The sequence below is a fragment of the Rhinopithecus roxellana genome, chromosome 14 (assembly GCF_007565055.1).
Source record: "Rhinopithecus roxellana isolate Shanxi Qingling chromosome 14, ASM756505v1, whole genome shotgun sequence".
NCBI classification, from domain to species: domain Eukaryota; kingdom Metazoa; phylum Chordata; class Mammalia; order Primates; family Cercopithecidae; genus Rhinopithecus; species Rhinopithecus roxellana.
Window position 1 is genome coordinate 124597151 of NC_044562.1, and position 19340 is coordinate 124616490.

Here is a 19340-nt window from a genome sequence, read left to right on the forward strand (position 1 = left end):
CTGGAACTCTGAGGTGTAGGTGTAGGTGCCCAGGCCCATATTAGTATGTTTCCAAAACTCTAGGGACTCTCAAGAGCCCCTAATACTAACTCATCCCTATACAAAAAGTAAAGGCAACCATATCTATTTTAGAATAACTACATATTTCCTTAAATGTATTATTTGATTTCTACATATGGACATATATGTAAGTTGACTATTTAAATTACTGTCTATTTTCTGTTGTTAAAACAATGTCAAGAAAGATTTGTAGGTACCCAGGTTAGCCCAAAATAGTCTAATGAATCACAGTTTTGCTGAAGTGCAGTGTTAGAGGAACTATATAGAACCTTACCAAGAGGGACTAGTATGTTTCCACGGGGAAAAACTTTCACAGTTCCTATTTGGAATGTCCTCCCATGCATGCCTCTGCAAAGACACTGCAGTAGGACAGGGACAGATGACTCTGAAGGCAGCTAGAGGTCAGATGGAAAATTACTGCTGCGGAGGCTGGTATTTCCTGCTGTGCATACACACCGTAAGCCAATTCCCTTCTCTACCTTTTGGTCTGACATGTGCCCCAAGAGCCAACTGGCTTCTCTTTCTCCACTGTACCAACTAATTGTTTTAAAGCAATTTATCTCTTTCTTGTCACATGGCGGTGTAGAACTTGCAGACTTTCTGTATCATTTTAGTCTCCAAGGAAAACATACAGCTCTTAAGAGGTTCACTGAAGAGTTTTTCATTTAGTAAAGATGGGTAAAATAAGCAGGAAACAAAAGGCTCCCTTTACTGTCACTTAAAAAGGATGAAAGTGGCATAGGTGTTTGTGGAGTGTTTATGTTTAAATATAATACAGAAGTGTTTCAGAGAAAAATCAAACTCACACTGGCCTAAACAGTACAGAAGCAAGACTGAGTAGGGGCAATGGATTGGGAAGGTGGAGGCCACCACAGGTTAAAGAGGGAAGTTTGGGCCTGGGGATAGTTCAGATTATCAGCAGTAGGAAAGGAAGCCCTGTAGCCCATGGCACTACCCACTTGGGGTTTTAAAATATATGTGGACTTGCTTTCAAAAATAAAAGTCCTTTCTTCATTCCTAGTTTTTAAGCTAATAAGCCAAATGTCACCATTTCCTGAATCCTGTATGTTCGAAATACTGACCTATATCCAACCCTAAAATATTCTTCAGATAGCAAATGCCTACTCATCTGAAATAGTGACTCTTCTGAGAAACCTTTCATGACCTACTCAGCAGAGTCAGTCTTTTTGACCCTGTCTTCATAAGAGAACTCATGACAATTCCTTACATATCTCCTCCCACAACCTCAATCGACTGTAATTGAGGGTAAGCACTGTACTTCTTAACTCATCTAATCAAAAGTTCGTTGAGTGAAGTGACCCCATGTTAAATCCTAAGTTTCCTAAAAGTCTTCATTAAATTGGCTGAACACAAAGAAACCACTGCAATTCACATATAGAATGATTCTATTCTCAACCTTCAACTATTAATAACACTGGATCTTTGCTTTTTTAAAACTTCAGAAACAAGTATGACTATGTCCTCTGGGGGGATGGTGGCAGAGTGTTGAACTACTAATGAAATCCAAACACTTAACAAAAAGACATTCAGGCCTTTATACCACTTTACAGAGTGACTTTCACAGTTTCATCCCAGAATAGCTCAAAATAGACCCCAGAGCTCTGCAAGTGTAACCCACCTTAAAAGACTCCATATCTGAGAGCAGACAGGCACTCTGCATGCGTGCTCGGAGGTGAGCCCCTTCTGCCGATGTACCTAATTTAGCTAAAACCTCAGACTGCTCTTCTAGCAGATCTTCTGTCATAGGTGCTGGTTCCTGTGAAGCACAAAAGGACAAAGCTCACAAACAGTCCTTTTTAGAAAAAGAAGTACCATAAAAATAGAATAAAGAAAACAATCATTTCAGCTCTAGCAGTCACAAGATGAGTATTTTTAAAAATTCAGAGAAATGTGTTTTTTAGAACTTACATTAAAAAAAGGAACAAATTAAGAAAAATAAATATCACTTTCAGGCCTCCTCCCCATCACAGGTTAAGATTACCATGTTTCCCTCGACAAGGATTGATAGTAAAAGACAAAGGAATTTGGGTCCACTGAGCAACATTTTCCTGCCTGTTACTGACAAAGAAATGAAGTCCTAACGATATTATTATATATGCCATCACTAGCTGCAACGAAATTTTAATTATAATAGAAATGGTTTGATATAGAAACAATGGGAAAGAATTGCTCTAACAGGGCCGGGCGTGGTGGCTCACGCCTGTAATCCTAACACTTTGGGATGCCGAGGCGGGCGGATCATGAGGTCAGGACATTGAGACCATCCTGGCTAACACAGTAAAACCCCGTCTCTACTAAAAATACAAAAACAAAATTAGTCAGGAGTAGGGGCAGGCGCCTGTAGTCCCAGCTACTCAGGAGGCTGAGTTGAGAGAATGGCGTGAACCCAGGAGGTGGAGCTTGCTGTGAGCTGAGGTGGAGCCACTGCACTCTAGCCTCGGCAACAGTGAGACTCCATCTCAAAAAAAAAAAAAAAAAAATTACTCTAACAATGATCATCTCTGGTTATAGAACTATGAGTTTTTATTTTCTTTTCTCTACAATGAACGTGCATCACTTTTAATTATCCTGCAAGTACTAAGCAAGAATCTCACACTGAGATTTAGGGTTGAATAGCAACTAGTAACTAGTATTATATACTGGTTAAGAGCTTGGGCTCCAAAAAGTATATGCTATGTGTTTGAATCCCAGCTTTGTGACCTTGGGCAATCACTCAACCCTCTTGTGACTCACTGCTGTGAAGAAGAGATCCTGGCACATGCTCAAGACATACTAGCAATTAAAGACAAACTACTTAGATTATATTATAAGCTTCATACTTCCTTTTTGAATAAGGGTCGGTATACTTCTCAAAGTATTTCAGTCAAGTTCACAAATTATATTCAATCTCTTATGAAGGAGTATACTCAAGAGCAGAGGCCTTCATTCTTTCTATTAAGAAGGGGCTACATTTCATTGGCCTAGAGCCCTGAAATCACAGGATGGGAAGGAAAGAAAGAGATACTGAAAGGACACTGACTATCTCTCCCACTTGGAAATCTGAGTCACCTGTAGGTGTAGAAGAACATGATAAAGAGGAGAATAAACAGCAATTTGCATGTGGGCCATACATTTTCACATATACTGCTTCTGAATATGCCCAAAGCTTTCTTATATACAGGACCCATGGGATCACTGAGAGGGGTCAGGGAATTTTGCAAGTGATGAAAATGAGGTGCAGAGATAAAGCGCCTTGCCACTTGACTACCAAGCAGCAAACAGAAAAGAGAATCCAGGACATCAGTTTAATGCTGACTTTAAGAATTACTAGCTTGAGGCTGGGCATGATGGCTCAAGCCTGTAATCCCAGCACTTTGGGAGGCTGAGGCGGACAGATCACTTGAGGTCAGGAGTTCAAGCCCAGTCTGACCAACATGGCGAAACTCCATCTCTACTTAAAAAAAGAAAAAAAAAAGATACAAAAATTAGCCGGGCATGGTGTATGCCTGTAATCCCAGCTACTCAGGAGGCTGAGGCAGGATAATCGCTTGAACCCAGAAGGTGGAGGCTGCAGTGAGCTGAGATCACGCCACTGCATTCAGGCCTCAGTAACAGAGCAAGACTCCCGTCACACACACACACACACACACACACACACACACACACACACACACACAAAAGAATTACTAGCTTAGTTCCAATCCACTGGCTAAGGACATTTTCTTCTAGCCCTGGCTCTAGTACATTGGGGTAAAGTCTTCAAACTTTTTCTAGCCATGAATTTTATGTTGTGACCTAAGTCTACATAAATGGAACACAGAAGTATGTTTGAATTCTTATGAAGCAACTATATAAAGTCTTATTATTTTTCAGTGAAGAGGCAACTGATTAATGGCATATTTTGAGCTAATTTCTAAAGCTTGAAATTACATTGGTTTCAACTGGGATCATTTTGAATTCCAACCATTTCATATAAGTACACTTATAATGATTACAATTCAAATAAAATTAACCTAAAATAAGAAAGTAAAATGGACGAAAATTTTGCCTAGATTTACCTAAAGGCAAAATATAAAAATTAATTTCTAAATACATAAGATGTACATTGAAAGAAGAGTCAGTCAGTCCAGATTTAGACTATAAATTCAAATGTGAAAATTCAAGCATCTGAAATAAGGGAGGGAGCAGAGCCTTTTAAAGAAAAATAAAGCACTAAATTTAAAAAGTATTATTTTTATTTCAGGAAAGAAGAAGCCTGAGCTTCCAAAATAACTTTTTCAGACTGTTTATTAACCCAGTAAACCAAGGAAACAAATGTACAATTAGCTTATTAAAAACAGGGACTCCAGCCTGGGCAATAAAGACCCTGTCTCTACAAAAAATTAAATAAGTAGCTGGGCATGGTGGTGGGCACCTATAATTCTAGCTACTTAGGAAGCTGAGGTGGGAGGCCCACTTAAGCCTTGGAGATTGAGGCTGCAGTGAGCTATGACTGAGCCACCGCACTTCAGCCTGGGCAACAGAGTGAGATCCCGAGTCAAAAAAAAAAGAGGTGGGGGAGGGGACTAGAACTAATTAAAATCTGGAAGGAGAAAAGATACAAAAGAAAAAATTAACCTTTGCTGAACACTTACATGCCAAGTGCTTTCAAATATGATATGTGATTTAATCCTGAACAAATTAGAATAATATAAACTATTAATGCTTTTTAAGAATTCAATATTTATTAAACAGATAAAGAAGCAGGGTTTTAAAACTGCAGATGTGTTAGAACAAGATAGAAACACTTTCATTTTTCCTTTGTTAAAGACTGTTTTCTTTTTTTGGGGGGGGGGGGGGGACAGAGTCTTACTCTGTCGCCCAGGCTGAAGTGCAGTGGCGTGATCTCAGCTCACTGTAACCTTTACCTCCTGGGTTCAAGCAATTCTCATGTCTCAGACTCCCCAGTTGCTGGGGTAGAGACATGCACCACCATGCCCAGCTAATGTTTGTATTAGTACAGACAGGGTTTCATCATGTTGGCCAGGCTCGTCTTGGTCTCCAGACCTCAGGTGATCCACCTGTCTCAGCCTCCCAGAGTGCCTCCCAGATTACAGGTGTGAGTGACCTCTCCCAGCCCTAAACAACTTTTTAGAAGTATAATCAACATACAATAATTTAAAGGCACATTTGATAAATTTTCATGTGTGTGTGTGTTTATACCCCCATGAAATAATCACACAATCAAGATACTGAATATACTCATCACCTCAGAAATTTCCTTATGCCCATTATTTTTGGAATGTCCATCAAGAGTGAATGGATAAACAAACTGTTGTATATCCATGCAAAGGAAAACTACTAAACCTAAAAATGTATGAACTATTGATACACACAATTGTGAATCTCAAGATAATTATGCTGAAAGAATACACACAAAAAATGTTATTCCATTTGCATAAAATTCTAGAATATGGAAATTAATCTATTACTGCATTTTAAGATGAGAAAAACAAGGCTCAGAAAGCAAACATAGCTTGTACTAGCAATACTGTTAATAAATGGTGATGAAGGATATTAATCCAGTTCTGCTAGATCCTAAAACCCAGGTCTATACAAGACCTCAATACCTACTGCATTCTCCATAGGAAGATTAGAACAAATATACACTTGGAGTCAGGGGCGATGGCTCAAGCCTGTAATCCCAGCACTTTGGGAGGCCAAGGTGGGCAGATCACTTGAGGTCAGGAGTTCAAGACCAGCCTGGCCAACATGGTGAAACCCCATCTCTATTAAAAATACAAAAATTAGTCAGGCTTAGTGGCAGGCACCTGTAATCCCAGCTACTCAGGAGGCTGAGGCACAAGAATCACTTGAACCCAGCAGGCAGAAGCTGCAGTGAGCCAAGATCACAATCGCACCACTGCACTCCAGCCTGGGTGACAGAGTGAGACCCTGTCTCCAAAAAAAGCAAAACAAATATGCACTTATACACTTGGTTTCTAGCATTAGAAGATTCTGTTCCAATACTAAAATTTAATCACGAAAAACCTAAATTCTAACTTACTTTTAAAAAGGTATAATAAAGCAAATAGCATAAGGGCTATCAAAAACAAAACAAAAACCAAACCTAATAAATTATACCTGGCAAAGAAACAATATAAGCATGGATAATAAAGTTAACAGAATTCATGTTTCAAATTATTATTTACTTCACTATACCTGGTACTTTATTAAAATTCATAACTATTAAAGCATATTATCATATACCACAAAAAATCCAAGTTGAGGAATATAATGGAAAGCACACAACTCCCTTTACAAATATTATAATTCATCAACCCATTTCAGAATATAAAGACTAGTTACAAAAACTAAGTAATCCTTGCATCTTGAGGGGCAATAATAGCCACTTATTTAAGAAAATGTCTTCAGAAGAATAATAGCTAAAAATTAAGTGCTTATTTTGAATTAGACATTATGTTAATCCCTTATCAGGTACCATGTCATTTAAATGATGTAGAAAGTACTATGAACTTATAGTTGAAAAAACTAAGGCAAAGAAAGATAAAATATGTATACCCCAAGTCATACATATGCTAAGTGGTAGAAATGGAATTTGAACTCAGGTAATCTAATCCCACTGACAGTGTTCCTAACTATCATGCTGTGAGCAAACGATATAAAAACTACGTAAAACTAGAATAATTACTAGAGATTGAGAAGCATGTGTGTGAATATGTATGTGTGTGTGTGTGTGTGTGTGTTGGTGAGGGGTGGTATGAAGAGAGGTTAGCTAATGGGTACAAACGGAAGGAATAAGTTCTAATGTTCAATAGTAAAGTAAGGTGACTGGCTAACAACAATGTATTGTATACTGCAAAATAACTAGAAGAAAAAACTTGAAATGTTCCCAACACATAAAATGATACACAAGTGACAGATTTATCAATCACCTTGAGGAGGAGGAGGAGAAGGAGGAAGAAGAAGAAGAAAGTGAATAGATAAGCAACAAAATACTTGCAATAAAAGTATCTAAGGACTCATATCCAGAATACATGAAGAATTCCTACAAAGTAATAAGAAAAAAAGACAACTGTTTAAAAAAAAAAAAAAAACAATAGCCAAAGGCCTTGAACAGGCTTTTCACCAAGAAGATAGACAAATGGGCAATAAATATATGAAAATCTCTATATGCTTCAGGAAAATGGAAAACCACAAGATCCTACCTCCTACCCTTCAGAAAGGCAAAAATTAAAATGACCAAAAATATCAAGCGTACAGAAAAGAGTTAACATTGCAGGTCAGAGACTGCCATTCTTAGAAAGACCTGCTTGCAAAGCTGGCCTTTGACTAGCATTTGAGAACCTGGATTTTAAGAAGGTTCCCACCATTCCCAGAACTGATAAAAATGACTCACTATGCCTAAACAGTTTGTGCAAATAATATGGTTTTTGCTGAACACCTGCTTTCTTTATGGGAGTCTAGGATTTTGGTATGGTTAACCCTACGCTTAAGCAAAGGATGCCTACTTGGCCAGCCCCTACTGATAACTCCCACTGCTGTGCCTCTAACAAGCTTCCGGGGGAAGACAACATTTCACACATGTGGTCACAATTTGTTGCAACAGGAATTAAGTGCACTCTGTGTAACTATACTATGAGAAGCTTTTTGGAAGCTTAAGCCTCATTTCTTCCAAACTTCATCCCATGTGCCTTTTCTCTTTGCTGATTTTCCTGCAATAAATTTTAGCCATGAGCACGATTACAGGCTAAGTTCTATGAGCCTTCCTAGAAAATCACTAAACCTGGGAATGGTCTTGAGAACCCATCAAATTGGGAGGATTATGTAGAATAACTACACTACTATAAATTGTTGGTGAGAAGGTTAACTAGTTCAACCACTTTGGGAGACTATTTAGATACATCTACTAAAGCCAAAACATATTTGCACCATATAGTCCAACAACTCTACTCTTAGGAATATATCCAAAAGAAAATGAGTGCCTGTGTCTACCAAAAGAAACAAGAATGTTCACAGCAGCTTTATTCATATTAGCCCAAAGTAAAAACAACCCAAATACCCACCAACAGGTGAGGGGATAAACAAATTGTGAAAAATTCATAGAATAGAGTACTACGAAGTAATAACACATACACAAACACTGAAGCCTGCAACAACAAGGATGAATCTCAAAAACAGTAGTTAAATAAAGAAGCTCAATGGTATATAATGTGTGATTATACAATGAAAGAGTATACAATGTAGGATTACATTTATATACAAAAGAGTAAGCAAAGTATGCCATTTAAAAGGTTCAAAAACTGACAAAACTAACCTATGGTGATTAAAAGTTAGAGAAAGAGTTGCTGGAGGGGAATACTGGACTTCACTATCCAATGCATCTGGCTATTTAATTTAAATAAATTAAAATTAAAAATTTAATTCCTTAGAAACATTAGCCACATTTCAAGCACTCAATAGTTACATTTGGATAATGGCTATTGTATTGAATGGGAAAGACAGAGAATGTAGAGCATTTCCATCTTCACAGGTTTTATTTATCAGCACTGTTCTAGGATGATGGGAATTTTCTATATCTTGATCTGGGAAGTAGTTATATGCATGTATCAATATGAAAAAACTCACCAAGCAGTATACTAAAGATTTGTGCACTTTTTATTTTTTTATTTTTATTTTTTGAGACAGGGTCTTGCTCTGCTGCCCAGGCTGGAGTGCAATGGTGCAATCATAGCTCACTGCAATCCCTGCCTCCCGGACCCAAGCCATCCTCCCACCTGAGCCTCCCGAGTAGCTGGGACTACAGCCATACACCACCACGCTCAGCTAATTTCTGTATTTTTTGTAGAGATGGGGTTTTGTCATGTTCCTCAGTCTGGTCTTGAACTTCTGAGCTTAAGAAATCTGCCCATCTTGGCCTCCCAAAGTGCTGGGATTACAGGCGTGAGCTACCATGCCCAGCCAAGATTTGTACACTTTATTAAGTTATAACTCAAAAATTAATACATGAATGTATGTTTTTAAAATGACCAGCAGAAAACATACAATATATATAACTGTAGATTCACATCTAAAATATGAAGAATTCATATAAATCGATAAGAACAGGAGAGCAACCTAAAAGAAAAATCATAGGTGATTCACAGGAAAGGATGGCTAACGTATTAAAAGATGCTCAGGTTCATGAAAATTCAGAAAAATACAATCTAAAACACTGAGAGACTATTTTTGACCATCATGTTAGCAAAAATGTATATGGTTGGTAATATCAATTGTTTATAAGAAATTGAGGCTAGGCACAGTGGCTCATGCCTATAATCCCAGCACTTTGGGAAACCGAAACAGAGGATTGCTTGAGGTCAGGAGTTTAGGACCAGCCTGGGCAACATAGCAAGACTCCATCTTTACAAAAATTTTAAAAGTGAAAAACTCAGCCTGGCATGATGGTGAGCACTTAATAGTCCCAGCTACTTGGGAGGCTGAGGTAGGAGGATCACTTGAGCCCAGCAGGTAAGGCTGCAGTGAGCCATGATCATGCCACTGCATTCCAGCCTAGGCAACAGAATGAGATCCTGTCTCAAAAAAAAAAAAAAAAAATTCATAAAACCATGTATTAATATGTACACACACATATATATTATACATCAATGCATTGAAACAGGTATAAGAAATATAACCCAAACCAATAATACTTGTTACTAGTTACTTCAAGGAATGTGAGTCAAAATTAGTGGATGGTGGCTTTCACTTTTTTTTTTTTTTTTGAGACAGAGTCTTGTTCTGTTGCCCAGGCTGGAGTACAGTGAGACAATCACAGTTCACTGCAGCCTCAACCTCCTAAGCTCAACTGATGCTTCCACCTCAGCCTCCCAAGTAGCTGGGACTACAAGTGCATGCTACCCCACCGGGCTAATTTTTTTTTTTTTTTTTTTTTTTTTTGGTAGACATAGGGTTTTGCCATGTTGCCCAGGCTGGTCTTGAACTCCTGGGCTCAAGCAATCCGCTCCCACCTTGGTCTCCCAAAGTGTTGGGATTACAGGCACTGAGCCACTATACCCAGCCTCTTTCATTTTTACTAGATTACAATTTTCACAATAAAATGTTTTCAGGCCAAGCGCAGTGGCTCATGTCTGTAATCCTAGCACTTTGGGAGGTCAAGGCAGGCAGATGGCTTGAGTTCAGGAATTTAAGAACAGCCTGGACAACAGGGCGAAACCCCACCTCTACAAAAACCACAAAAAATTAGCCAGGCATGATGGCATGCACCTGTAGTTCCAGCTACTTAAGAAGCTGTGGTGGGAAGATCGCTTCAGCCCAGGAGGTCAAGGCTGCAGTAAGGCATGGTCATGCCACTGCACTCCCACCTGGGCAACAAAGAGAGACTCTGTGTCAAAAAAACAAAACAAAACAAAACAAAACCCATAAAAACAACTATTGCTCCTGCTGTTTTTGAGTTATTGCTGTTCTACATCCTAATGGTGTATATGGCTTCAAACTATATTTTTGAACAGATAAAAGCTAATCATATAATTGAAGGATATTTACTTCTGTTCTCTCTACATATTTTTGGATTTTCTTTTTCTTTTTTTAAATCAATAAATTTTTATTCAAGGAATTCCATGTCGTGATTTCTTCCACTGTCCATCAAGGTCACTTTAGATCCTCTAAAGAGCTGGAGTCAAAAGATTTATCTTCAAGTTAGCCCTTTTTAATGAAACCGATGCTTATTTTAATCCAGTTGTCCTGTTAGCCCATAATTCTTTTATTTTGGCTTCTGTCATCTCCTTTTAATATGGATATACTGAAAAAAACTTCAAAATTCACCAAGAGTCTTTGGGATCTAATTTCTTCAACCAAGTTTACTTTAGGGTCCTTTTTACTTAGGTGATGGATCTGCCTGGTTCTCAATTTGACACCCTAAGCGATCATACTCAAGAATAGTACAGATGTGTGGAATACGCCAATACCTTTAACTCCAGACATCATCATATACTCAAGATAAAAGCCTTTAAAACAAAAAGCCATCATATGTATCAAGTCAACATGAAATTGGAATGCAAAATCAATACTGCTAAGGATTCCCCTCATATCCCATGCTGTTTAACTATCTCTTCGACAGTCCTAGAATCAATTTTTTTTTTTTTTTTTTTTTTTTTTTTTTTTTAGTAAGAGACAGGGTCTGTCTTTGTTACCCAGGCTGGAGTACAGTGGTGCCATCAAAGCTCAATGCAGCCTCTAACTTCTGGGCTCAATCCTCCTGCCTCAGGCTCCTCTTTCTGAGTAGCTGCAACTACAGACACATGACCCAATACTCAGCTAATTTTTATATTTTTGTGGAGATGAGGTGTTTGTTACTTTCTTGCACAAGCTGGTCTTGAACTCCTAGCTTCAAGCAATACTCCCACCTCGCTGTGGGGATTGCAGGCTTGAGCCACTGTTCCTGGCCTGGGACCAACCTTTATGGCTATCAATACTCCCATCAGTTAACTGTGTCAGGTATCATAATACCCCTTCTTACATGTATCAAAACTCATACTGAACAATGAGTTCTGGGTTGCAAAAGAGGATTTATTTTTTGCACCTATTTATAAGTCTTTGTCCACAAGTTAAACAAAAACATACATAAGTGCTGTTGGATTTTCTTTTTTAAACATCTGAGCATTCACCACTCAGTTTAACAAATAATAAACCACCTTATATATGATGAGGTGATCTACTTAAACTTCAAAACATTTCTCAATTACAGAAATGGCAAACCTAAAAGCCCCAAAAGTTTATTTAGATTTCTTTAATCTTTAAACATAGACTTTGTTCAAGCTTTTAAAAATCCTTGATTAAATCAAGCCCACATTTATCTATGTCATTGGGAAATCTTTACCTTTAGTTTCTTTTTTTTTTTTTTTTTTTTTCTTTTTTTTTTTGAGACGGAGTCTTGCTCTGCCACCCAGGCTGGAGTGCAGTGGCCGGATCTCAGCTCACTGCAAGCTCCGCCTCCCGGGTTTACGCCATTCTCCTGCCTCAGCCTCCCGAGTAGCTGGGACTACAGGCGCCCGCCTCGTCACCTGGCTAGTTTTTTGTATTTTTAAGTAGAGACAGGGTTTCACCGTATTAGCCAGGATGGTCTCGATCTCCTGACCTCGTGATCCGCCCGTCTCGGCCTCCCAAAGTGCTGGGATTACAGGCTTGAGCCCCCGCGCCCGGCCCCTTTAGTTTCTTTAAACACAGTCTATATGTTTATCTTTGGACATAAACTGTTTTTTTTTTCTTCTGAGACCAAGTCTCACTCTGTTGCCCAGGCTGGAGTGCAGTGGCACGATCTTGGCGCACTGCAACCTCCAACTGCTGGCTTCAAATGATTCTCCTGCCTCAGCATCCCCAGTAGCTGGAAATACAGGTGTGCACCACTGCGCCCAGCTAATTTTTGTACTTTTAGTAGAGACGGGGTTTCACCATGTTGGCCAGACTTGTCTTGAACTCCTGATCTCAGGTGATCTGCCCACTGCGGCCTCCCAAAGTGCTGGGATTACAGGCGTAAGCCACCACACCTGGCCTAAACATAGACTTTTTAGAGAATTTTCCTTACCCAAAGCACTATCTTCTACTAGGATGAAGTTATATAAACCACAAAATAAATTAAAATGGAAAGAACTAGTGCATCCTACCTGGGTTACTGGAATGTAGAGAGGTTCTCCATTATGCAGCAGTGTAAGTTTCCCATGCTGATAGAGCCGTCCTTCCGGCCTTAAATTTGCCATCTCCTTAGGTCCTCCTTTCTTGCCACTCTCTTGTCCATTTCCTTTAAGTTCTTCAGTATCACTTAGGCATTCAAAATATTCTTCTTCGCTGTCACTCCAGGAATCCCAAGATTTTGCTACCTCTCCCTTGTCCTTATCTATTTCTTTTAGATTATCTGGCCCCAACTGGTCTCCTGCTTTTCCAGCATCCCCTGGATATATATTAGTGACATTATTTGAAGCACTTGTCTTTTTCCCCTCATCACGTGCCTTCTTTCTTTCAATACAACAATTTAACATCTTAAGAAAAGAGAAATAACATTTATAGTTGAATTAGTTGCAGAAAAATAAAAATCTACCTACTGCTTGAATATTTAATTTTCACTCTCCACTTCTCAGGACACTGTGAACTGCGGTGACTACTGACTATAGATAACCTACAGCAGCACCATGAGTACATCATGTAACCCATTATTACATTTAGTATTAGAATAATCTCTGATTAAATCAAGACCACATTTATCTATGTCATTGAGAAATCTTTACCTGTAGTTTCTGATGCAGTAAACAACACCTCAGATCTGGGGGTCCACTTGCCAATCTATCAAATAAAGTAAGGAGAAAAGACAGCTTAGTTTCAGTAAAATTGCTTCAGATATGATTTGCTATACTACCATAATTTTTAGCTATATTGATAAGAAATCAAAACTAGATTTCCACACGTAAGTGAATTCCAGAGGGGGAGCACATTGAATTAAAAGATGAAAATTTATTTTATACTCCTAGTCCACAAATCATCAACAGCAAATATAACAGATACTTCAAAACATAACAGCAAACTAGTGATAGTTTTCAGGCTAATAAAAACTCAAAATGAGAAAAAGTCCCTGAACCGCCCCCCAGGAAGTACTAGCACACAGTATTTCACACCATACAAAATAAATCAGTTTGTGTATTCAGTACTAAATTCTTACAGTGGATTCTCACTATAAAAACCAAGATCTCCACCTGTATTTCAATAGGAACTCGGACTGTCTCTAGTTCTAGGTTCCTCTAGACCACTAGGTTCCCAGCAATCAGCCAGAGGCACTCTCTCATATTCAACATGCTTCTGGGTCTGTATTTTGTTCCAGAGCAAACTGTCTAGAACCAAGAGAGAATCCAGCTAAGCAGAGATTGGAAAATGATATAAATGTTTTTGGATCAGTAATCATTTTATATTGCTCATAATCATGATTCTCCTGTCTTAGCATGGGTAGATGAGCACTAAACTATGCAATATCAACCTATGTGCTAATGAAAATGTTCTGCTTGATTAAGTAAAATGTTAATTACAAAATACAGGTTTATTACAAAAGACTTTGAAAATACATAAAAGTATAAAGAACAAAATAAAAACATAATTTCACACTGGAAAAAACTAATAGCATTTCATGATATTTATAATCTTTTTCCTGTACAAATATAGCAACATAATTAAAAGCACTTTGTATATGTATTAGTATATTATACTTTATTAGAAACAATATGAACATCTGTTATTAAAGATTCTTGGGGAAAAACTGTAATCAATCTGTAATTTTCTATTGTAGAGATAGCATAATTTATTTATTCTTTTATGTTTGATATTTAGGTTTTGCTTTTTTATTATATTAATAAATCTGCTGCAGCGAACACCTCTAACATAAATCATGTCTAAGCTTCTTGCCACTTTCTTAGGGCAGATTTCCTTGAAGAGGGAAAAATAGGTCAAAAGTCAAATGTCTGCTAACAAACAAAATCCTATCTAAGCAACTGAAAATTGAAATTATTACCCTGGAATTAGAAAGTTGTTTTCCCATCGGAAACGCATTTCAAGAACAAATTCCTGCCAGAGGTGTGCCACTCCTTTCAACCCTCCATGGTAAAAATTGATCATACAGAGACACAAAGCCAATTTGTATGTTAAACTGTCAGATGGTGCAGACTTGAACTGATTGTAGAGATTCTAAATTTAACAAAATAGAAACAAAGCAAACTTGTTACCAAAATACTTTACACATACAATTGAAGAGTTCGTAGGGAGAGATTTTAATTCTAAAATTAACCTATCCCACCTAAACTAGGCATTATCAAATATCTAATACACTACTGCATAAACTATTCTTAGGCAGTCCCATATTTTCAAGATTTCTACTAAGATTAAAAAACATAAAGCTATAGTTTAATGAAGCTAAAGTTGTAGATTTCAATTTCTTCTGTGGAATCTCTAGGAAGTATTCCAAATTTCATGTGCTGTTTTAAAAATCTTTTAATTACAAAATGAGCATGTCTAAACAAACAAATATCATAACTGTCTAAACTGAAAATGTAAAAAGCCTTTGCTTTTTTCTCTCACCTCATGAAATCTACTTCTCAACAATAACTGTAAAGTTTGACATATATCTACACTTGTCATTTAAATTCTTCCACTTCTTAATTTTTCAAAGACTAAACAAAGAGACCATGAAAATTTACCTAATTTTACAGATTTTACTTCATTAAAGAGTTTTCCATTTACTAACTAGTTTTAAAATATAGAAAAAAATCTGTTGAAAAACATAAATTTAATGATTTCACCAAAACTCTACAATGAGAGAAATCCTACAGCTATGTAGAGTATATTCATGCTATTTTTTCATTGTTTCCAGAAAAATTCTTGCTACTCAAAATATGTATCTGTGCTAGTTATCTAAGTGGAAACCATGATCTCCCATCCAAAATTCCCAAGGTGATTTTTAAAATAAAAAGATATTAAGCTATTAAACTAGAAATATATAGAACCTCTAGAAATTCAGTGCATTTAAAACATTTTATTATTGAACCCCAAATCAACTTACATAGTCTTCACTCTCTGATGGAGGATAATTATTATCTGTTGAAGTAGTTACATCTAATGGTTTCTCAGAAACAGCATCAGGGAATAAGAACTTGAAGGAAAGGGAAAAAAAGTCGTGTTTTAGACCACATTTCCTATTTTGTTGATTTTTATAACTCATATAGACATTATTTAACTTTTTAATGGTTTTGCTGCTCTAACAATAGAAATGTTCCAGTTGTATTGGCCAGTTTGTTCTACACTCACAATTTTTTTCTATTTTTCCTTGAAAATACACAAGGTTTCAGTGACTAGCCAATTTTAGAAATTAGAATTTTTTTCTTAAAAGTAATCACTTGATTCTGTAAGCTGAATGGTGCAAAAGCAAAATCTCATCACTGTGACTTCATGCTCATCAAAGGCCATTACATTTTTTTAGAGTTACTACTATTTAAGAAACAAAACCATAAAAGACAATTTAAAAACACCCATGTACTCATGAGGATCTGAAGAGTTATATCATCTACAGGCTTTCATATATAGACTACTAAGAGATGATACTCAAGACCCACAACTTTATTTTATGATACCCCTGGAAAGTAGGAAGCAGTTTAAACCTATAATAACCGATGTACCTTTTCCATATGGTTTCTGTTTATATGTACGTGTAGGAGTGGTCAAAAAAAATCCAGTGTACATGACAACTGAGCTACATGATTTGAATAACATTCTTTAAGAATACAGTCTTAAAAAGGAGGCTCTCTACAGACATTTATTTATAGTCCTTTTATCACTGTTCCTCTCAATTGTTTTGTGGTATTGCTGATTAGTAATTCCTCTCACTATGTATACTTTGCCACATATTATAGAACATGTCCAACAGACTTTTAAAAATTAGATGACCTACTATGTGCCAAGTGCCAGTACCAGGCACAATTACCAGCATTATCCTATTCTCATACAACTGTTTGAGCTAAGTATCACTGCCCATATCTTACGACGTACAAGCTAAAAAGTTGGCTAAAAGTTTTGTTCAGACAAATGGTAGATAAGATTAACATTAAGTTTCCAACTCCAGTTTTCTTTTCAACACTTTTCTTGAAGGTTTTTCCCAATGCACAAATTTCCAGGAATATGATTTTAACCACAATTACAGTAAAAATAGCTATCATTTATCAAAGGCCCATATACGCCAGGCAGTGTCACAGAAGATCCTGTAATCTTCACAGCAATCTTGCAAGGCTTTGTTAGCCATATTTTATAGATGAGGAAACTGAAGTGACTTATTCAAAGTCACGCAGTAAGTCATGCAGACATTAAACCACGGTGTGGATGCCCCCAGGCTGGGGCCATTCCATCCTGTTATACCTAGGAGCCACCTTAGCCCTCTACTTATCTCCCTCTCATTCTCACTAAAAGCTTTCTCTCAACTACTGTCAAAGCAACCTTTCAAAAATATAATTCTGGGGCCAGGTGCAGTGGCTCACGCCTGTAATCCCAGCAGTTAGGGAGGCCAAGGCGGACGGATTATCAGGTCAGGAGATCAAGACCATCCTGGCTAACACGGTGAAACCCCATCTCTACTAAGAAAATACAAAAAATTAGCCAGGCGTGGTGGCACGCAACTGTAGTTCCAGCTACTAGGGAGGCTGAGGCAGGAAAATTGCTTGAACCCAGGAGGTGGAGGTTGCAGTGAGCCGAGACACGCAACTGCACTCCAGTCTGGGTGACAGAGCGAGACTTTGTCTCAAAAAAAAAAAAAAAATTCTAATCATTTTGATCTTCTACTTAAACTGCAAGATAAAAGCCAGTGCTTCAGCATGGCAGGTTATCTACTACTTCTCCAGCCTCAACCCTGGTCATGCTCTGGGAAGCACCCTACAAAATATCAACTGTTCAGCATGCTCTCAAACCTCTGCTGTTCCTCTGCTTCTAAAGCCTTCTTTTCATCAAGATTCAGTTCAAATGTCCCTCTTTATGAAGCCTTCCGTGATTCCCACTGCCCAGACAGGGACAAATGTACCTCTGCTGTGCTCTCACAGCCCCCTTGCCAGATTTCTCACGTGCAACATGGTATCATAACTACTATTTACTTTCCTTCTCACCACTAAACTAGTAGAAATTTTCTAAATGTGGTAACTGTTTCATTCATTTTATATTCCAAAGTCACTGTCTACCACATAGAAGGAGCTGAATATATAATGAATAAATGATTCTGCAGATAGACCTATAAAGACAGAACATTTAATTACCAGGAGAATAGTATTGAGGACATCATTATTTAGCGGTGACTCCTCTACACCTCTGTGTTTTCGGATTTTCTTCTTTGCAGTGTGTACCATATTTGAAACTGATAATTTATGAATTGGAACTGATGCCGGCTCTGTCAATTTTGACAAAGCATGAGTTATATCAGCAGTTTCTATAAAAAGAACAGAAATATATATAAATTATATCACCAACCTTAGCAGGTGAAAGTGATCAACAAATTGATGACTGAATAGAATATTTTACTCATTCTTTTTACTAGTGTTACATGGTCTTGGAATTATAAAATATTAATATACACGTTCAGCTTTATGTGCAAGCATGAGTGACAATGGTGTCACACAAATTATTTCTCCCCAGGAGACTTCAAAATTTAACCTCTAAAACTCTACTTTTCAAAATATTTTACATTTTTGGTGGAAAGAACTTATTAAATGCCCTTAATGTCTTAACAAGCACCGGGTATAGCCTGGAAAGGAACTGTAGCTGTCAGGTCCATCAAAACTTGATTCTCCAACTTAATTCAAAATGAGAAAACACATGAAAAGTTGCTGAAAAATGTGCCAAGGAAAGAGAGGAAGACATCTGAAGGTAATGTTAAAAAAAAAAAAATGCAGGTTACCTTTGCCTTCTTCCTCAAATGCAGATCGTCCAAGAATCTCATCAGTTGACTCCTTTCGACGGCAAATTTTAAAAAATTCAGTGACAAAATCACCTATGTAGGAAAAAAGTTATCATTTTTGACACTTAACTGAAAAAACAAAATCAGTCCTATAAATTAAAGTATGTCTTTCCACAAAAGCTATTAACTAAGATATGGTAGAAAGTAAAACCATGCAGTTTTTCCATTGAAAAAGGCAAGAATTAATCCTATATCAAAGGTAGCCTTGTTCTTTTCTTTCTCTCCACGTCCCAGGATATTTAAAAAGTTTTTCCTTAGAATTCCTTCTAGAAGGAAAGAAAAAAATAATTGTACCTAATAGTACTTACTGTATGCCTCAATGAGACCCAACATTTGTCATTAAGTTACATAAGTAACAAGAACTTACTCTAGGTATGTAGTAATCTTTCCCCAACTGCTACACTACTAGAATCTAAATCCATTAATAAATAAAATTAAGAAGAAACACTAAAGATATGTTTCTAGAGGATTAGGAAATCATGTAGGATAAAGATATTTCAGTTTCTGCTACATATTAATGGTATTCTTTCTGTCATTATTATTGTTTTTGAGACAGAGTCTTACTCTGTCGCCCACGCTGGAGTGCAGTGGCACAATCATGGCTCACTGCAGCCTTGACCTCCCAGGCTCAGGTCCTCCCACCTCAGCCTCCTGGGTAGGCTGGGACTGCAGGTGTGCACCACCATGCCCAGCTAATTTTTGTATTTTTTGTAGAGATGACGTTTCGCCATGTTGCCAACGCTGGACTCAAACTCCTGGG

At 37.5% G+C, this 19340-nt stretch overlaps 1 protein-coding gene and 1 non-coding gene across 4 annotated transcripts in view; both read right to left on the reverse strand.

Annotated features, from left to right (window-relative positions):
* The window catches only part of RAB3GAP1 (RAB3 GTPase activating protein catalytic subunit 1), a 112875-nt gene that overhangs the window by 20309 nt on the left and 73226 nt on the right, over positions 1-19340 (reverse strand). For all 3 annotated transcript variants that reach the window (XR_004053204.1, XM_010367401.2, XM_010367394.2), the window contains exons 12-18: positions 18521-18613; positions 17883-18052; positions 15653-15742; positions 14609-14781; positions 13341-13395; positions 12723-13094; positions 1700-1837 (exon numbers count right to left, since the gene is read on the reverse strand). Coding sequence is in view for 2 of the 3 variants with exons in the window: in XM_010367401.2 (XP_010365703.1) it covers positions 1700-1837; positions 12723-13094; positions 13341-13395; positions 14609-14781; positions 15653-15742; positions 17883-18052; positions 18521-18613 (1091 nt within the window). In the remaining variant the exon portion in view is untranslated. The remainder of the gene's footprint in view (positions 1-1699; positions 1838-12722; positions 13095-13340; positions 13396-14608; positions 14782-15652; positions 15743-17882; positions 18053-18520; positions 18614-19340) is intronic.
* On the reverse strand, positions 11564-11691 carry LOC115893376. The gene has a single exon (XR_004053388.1). It is a non-coding gene; the product is annotated as a small nucleolar RNA SNORA40 (small nucleolar RNA).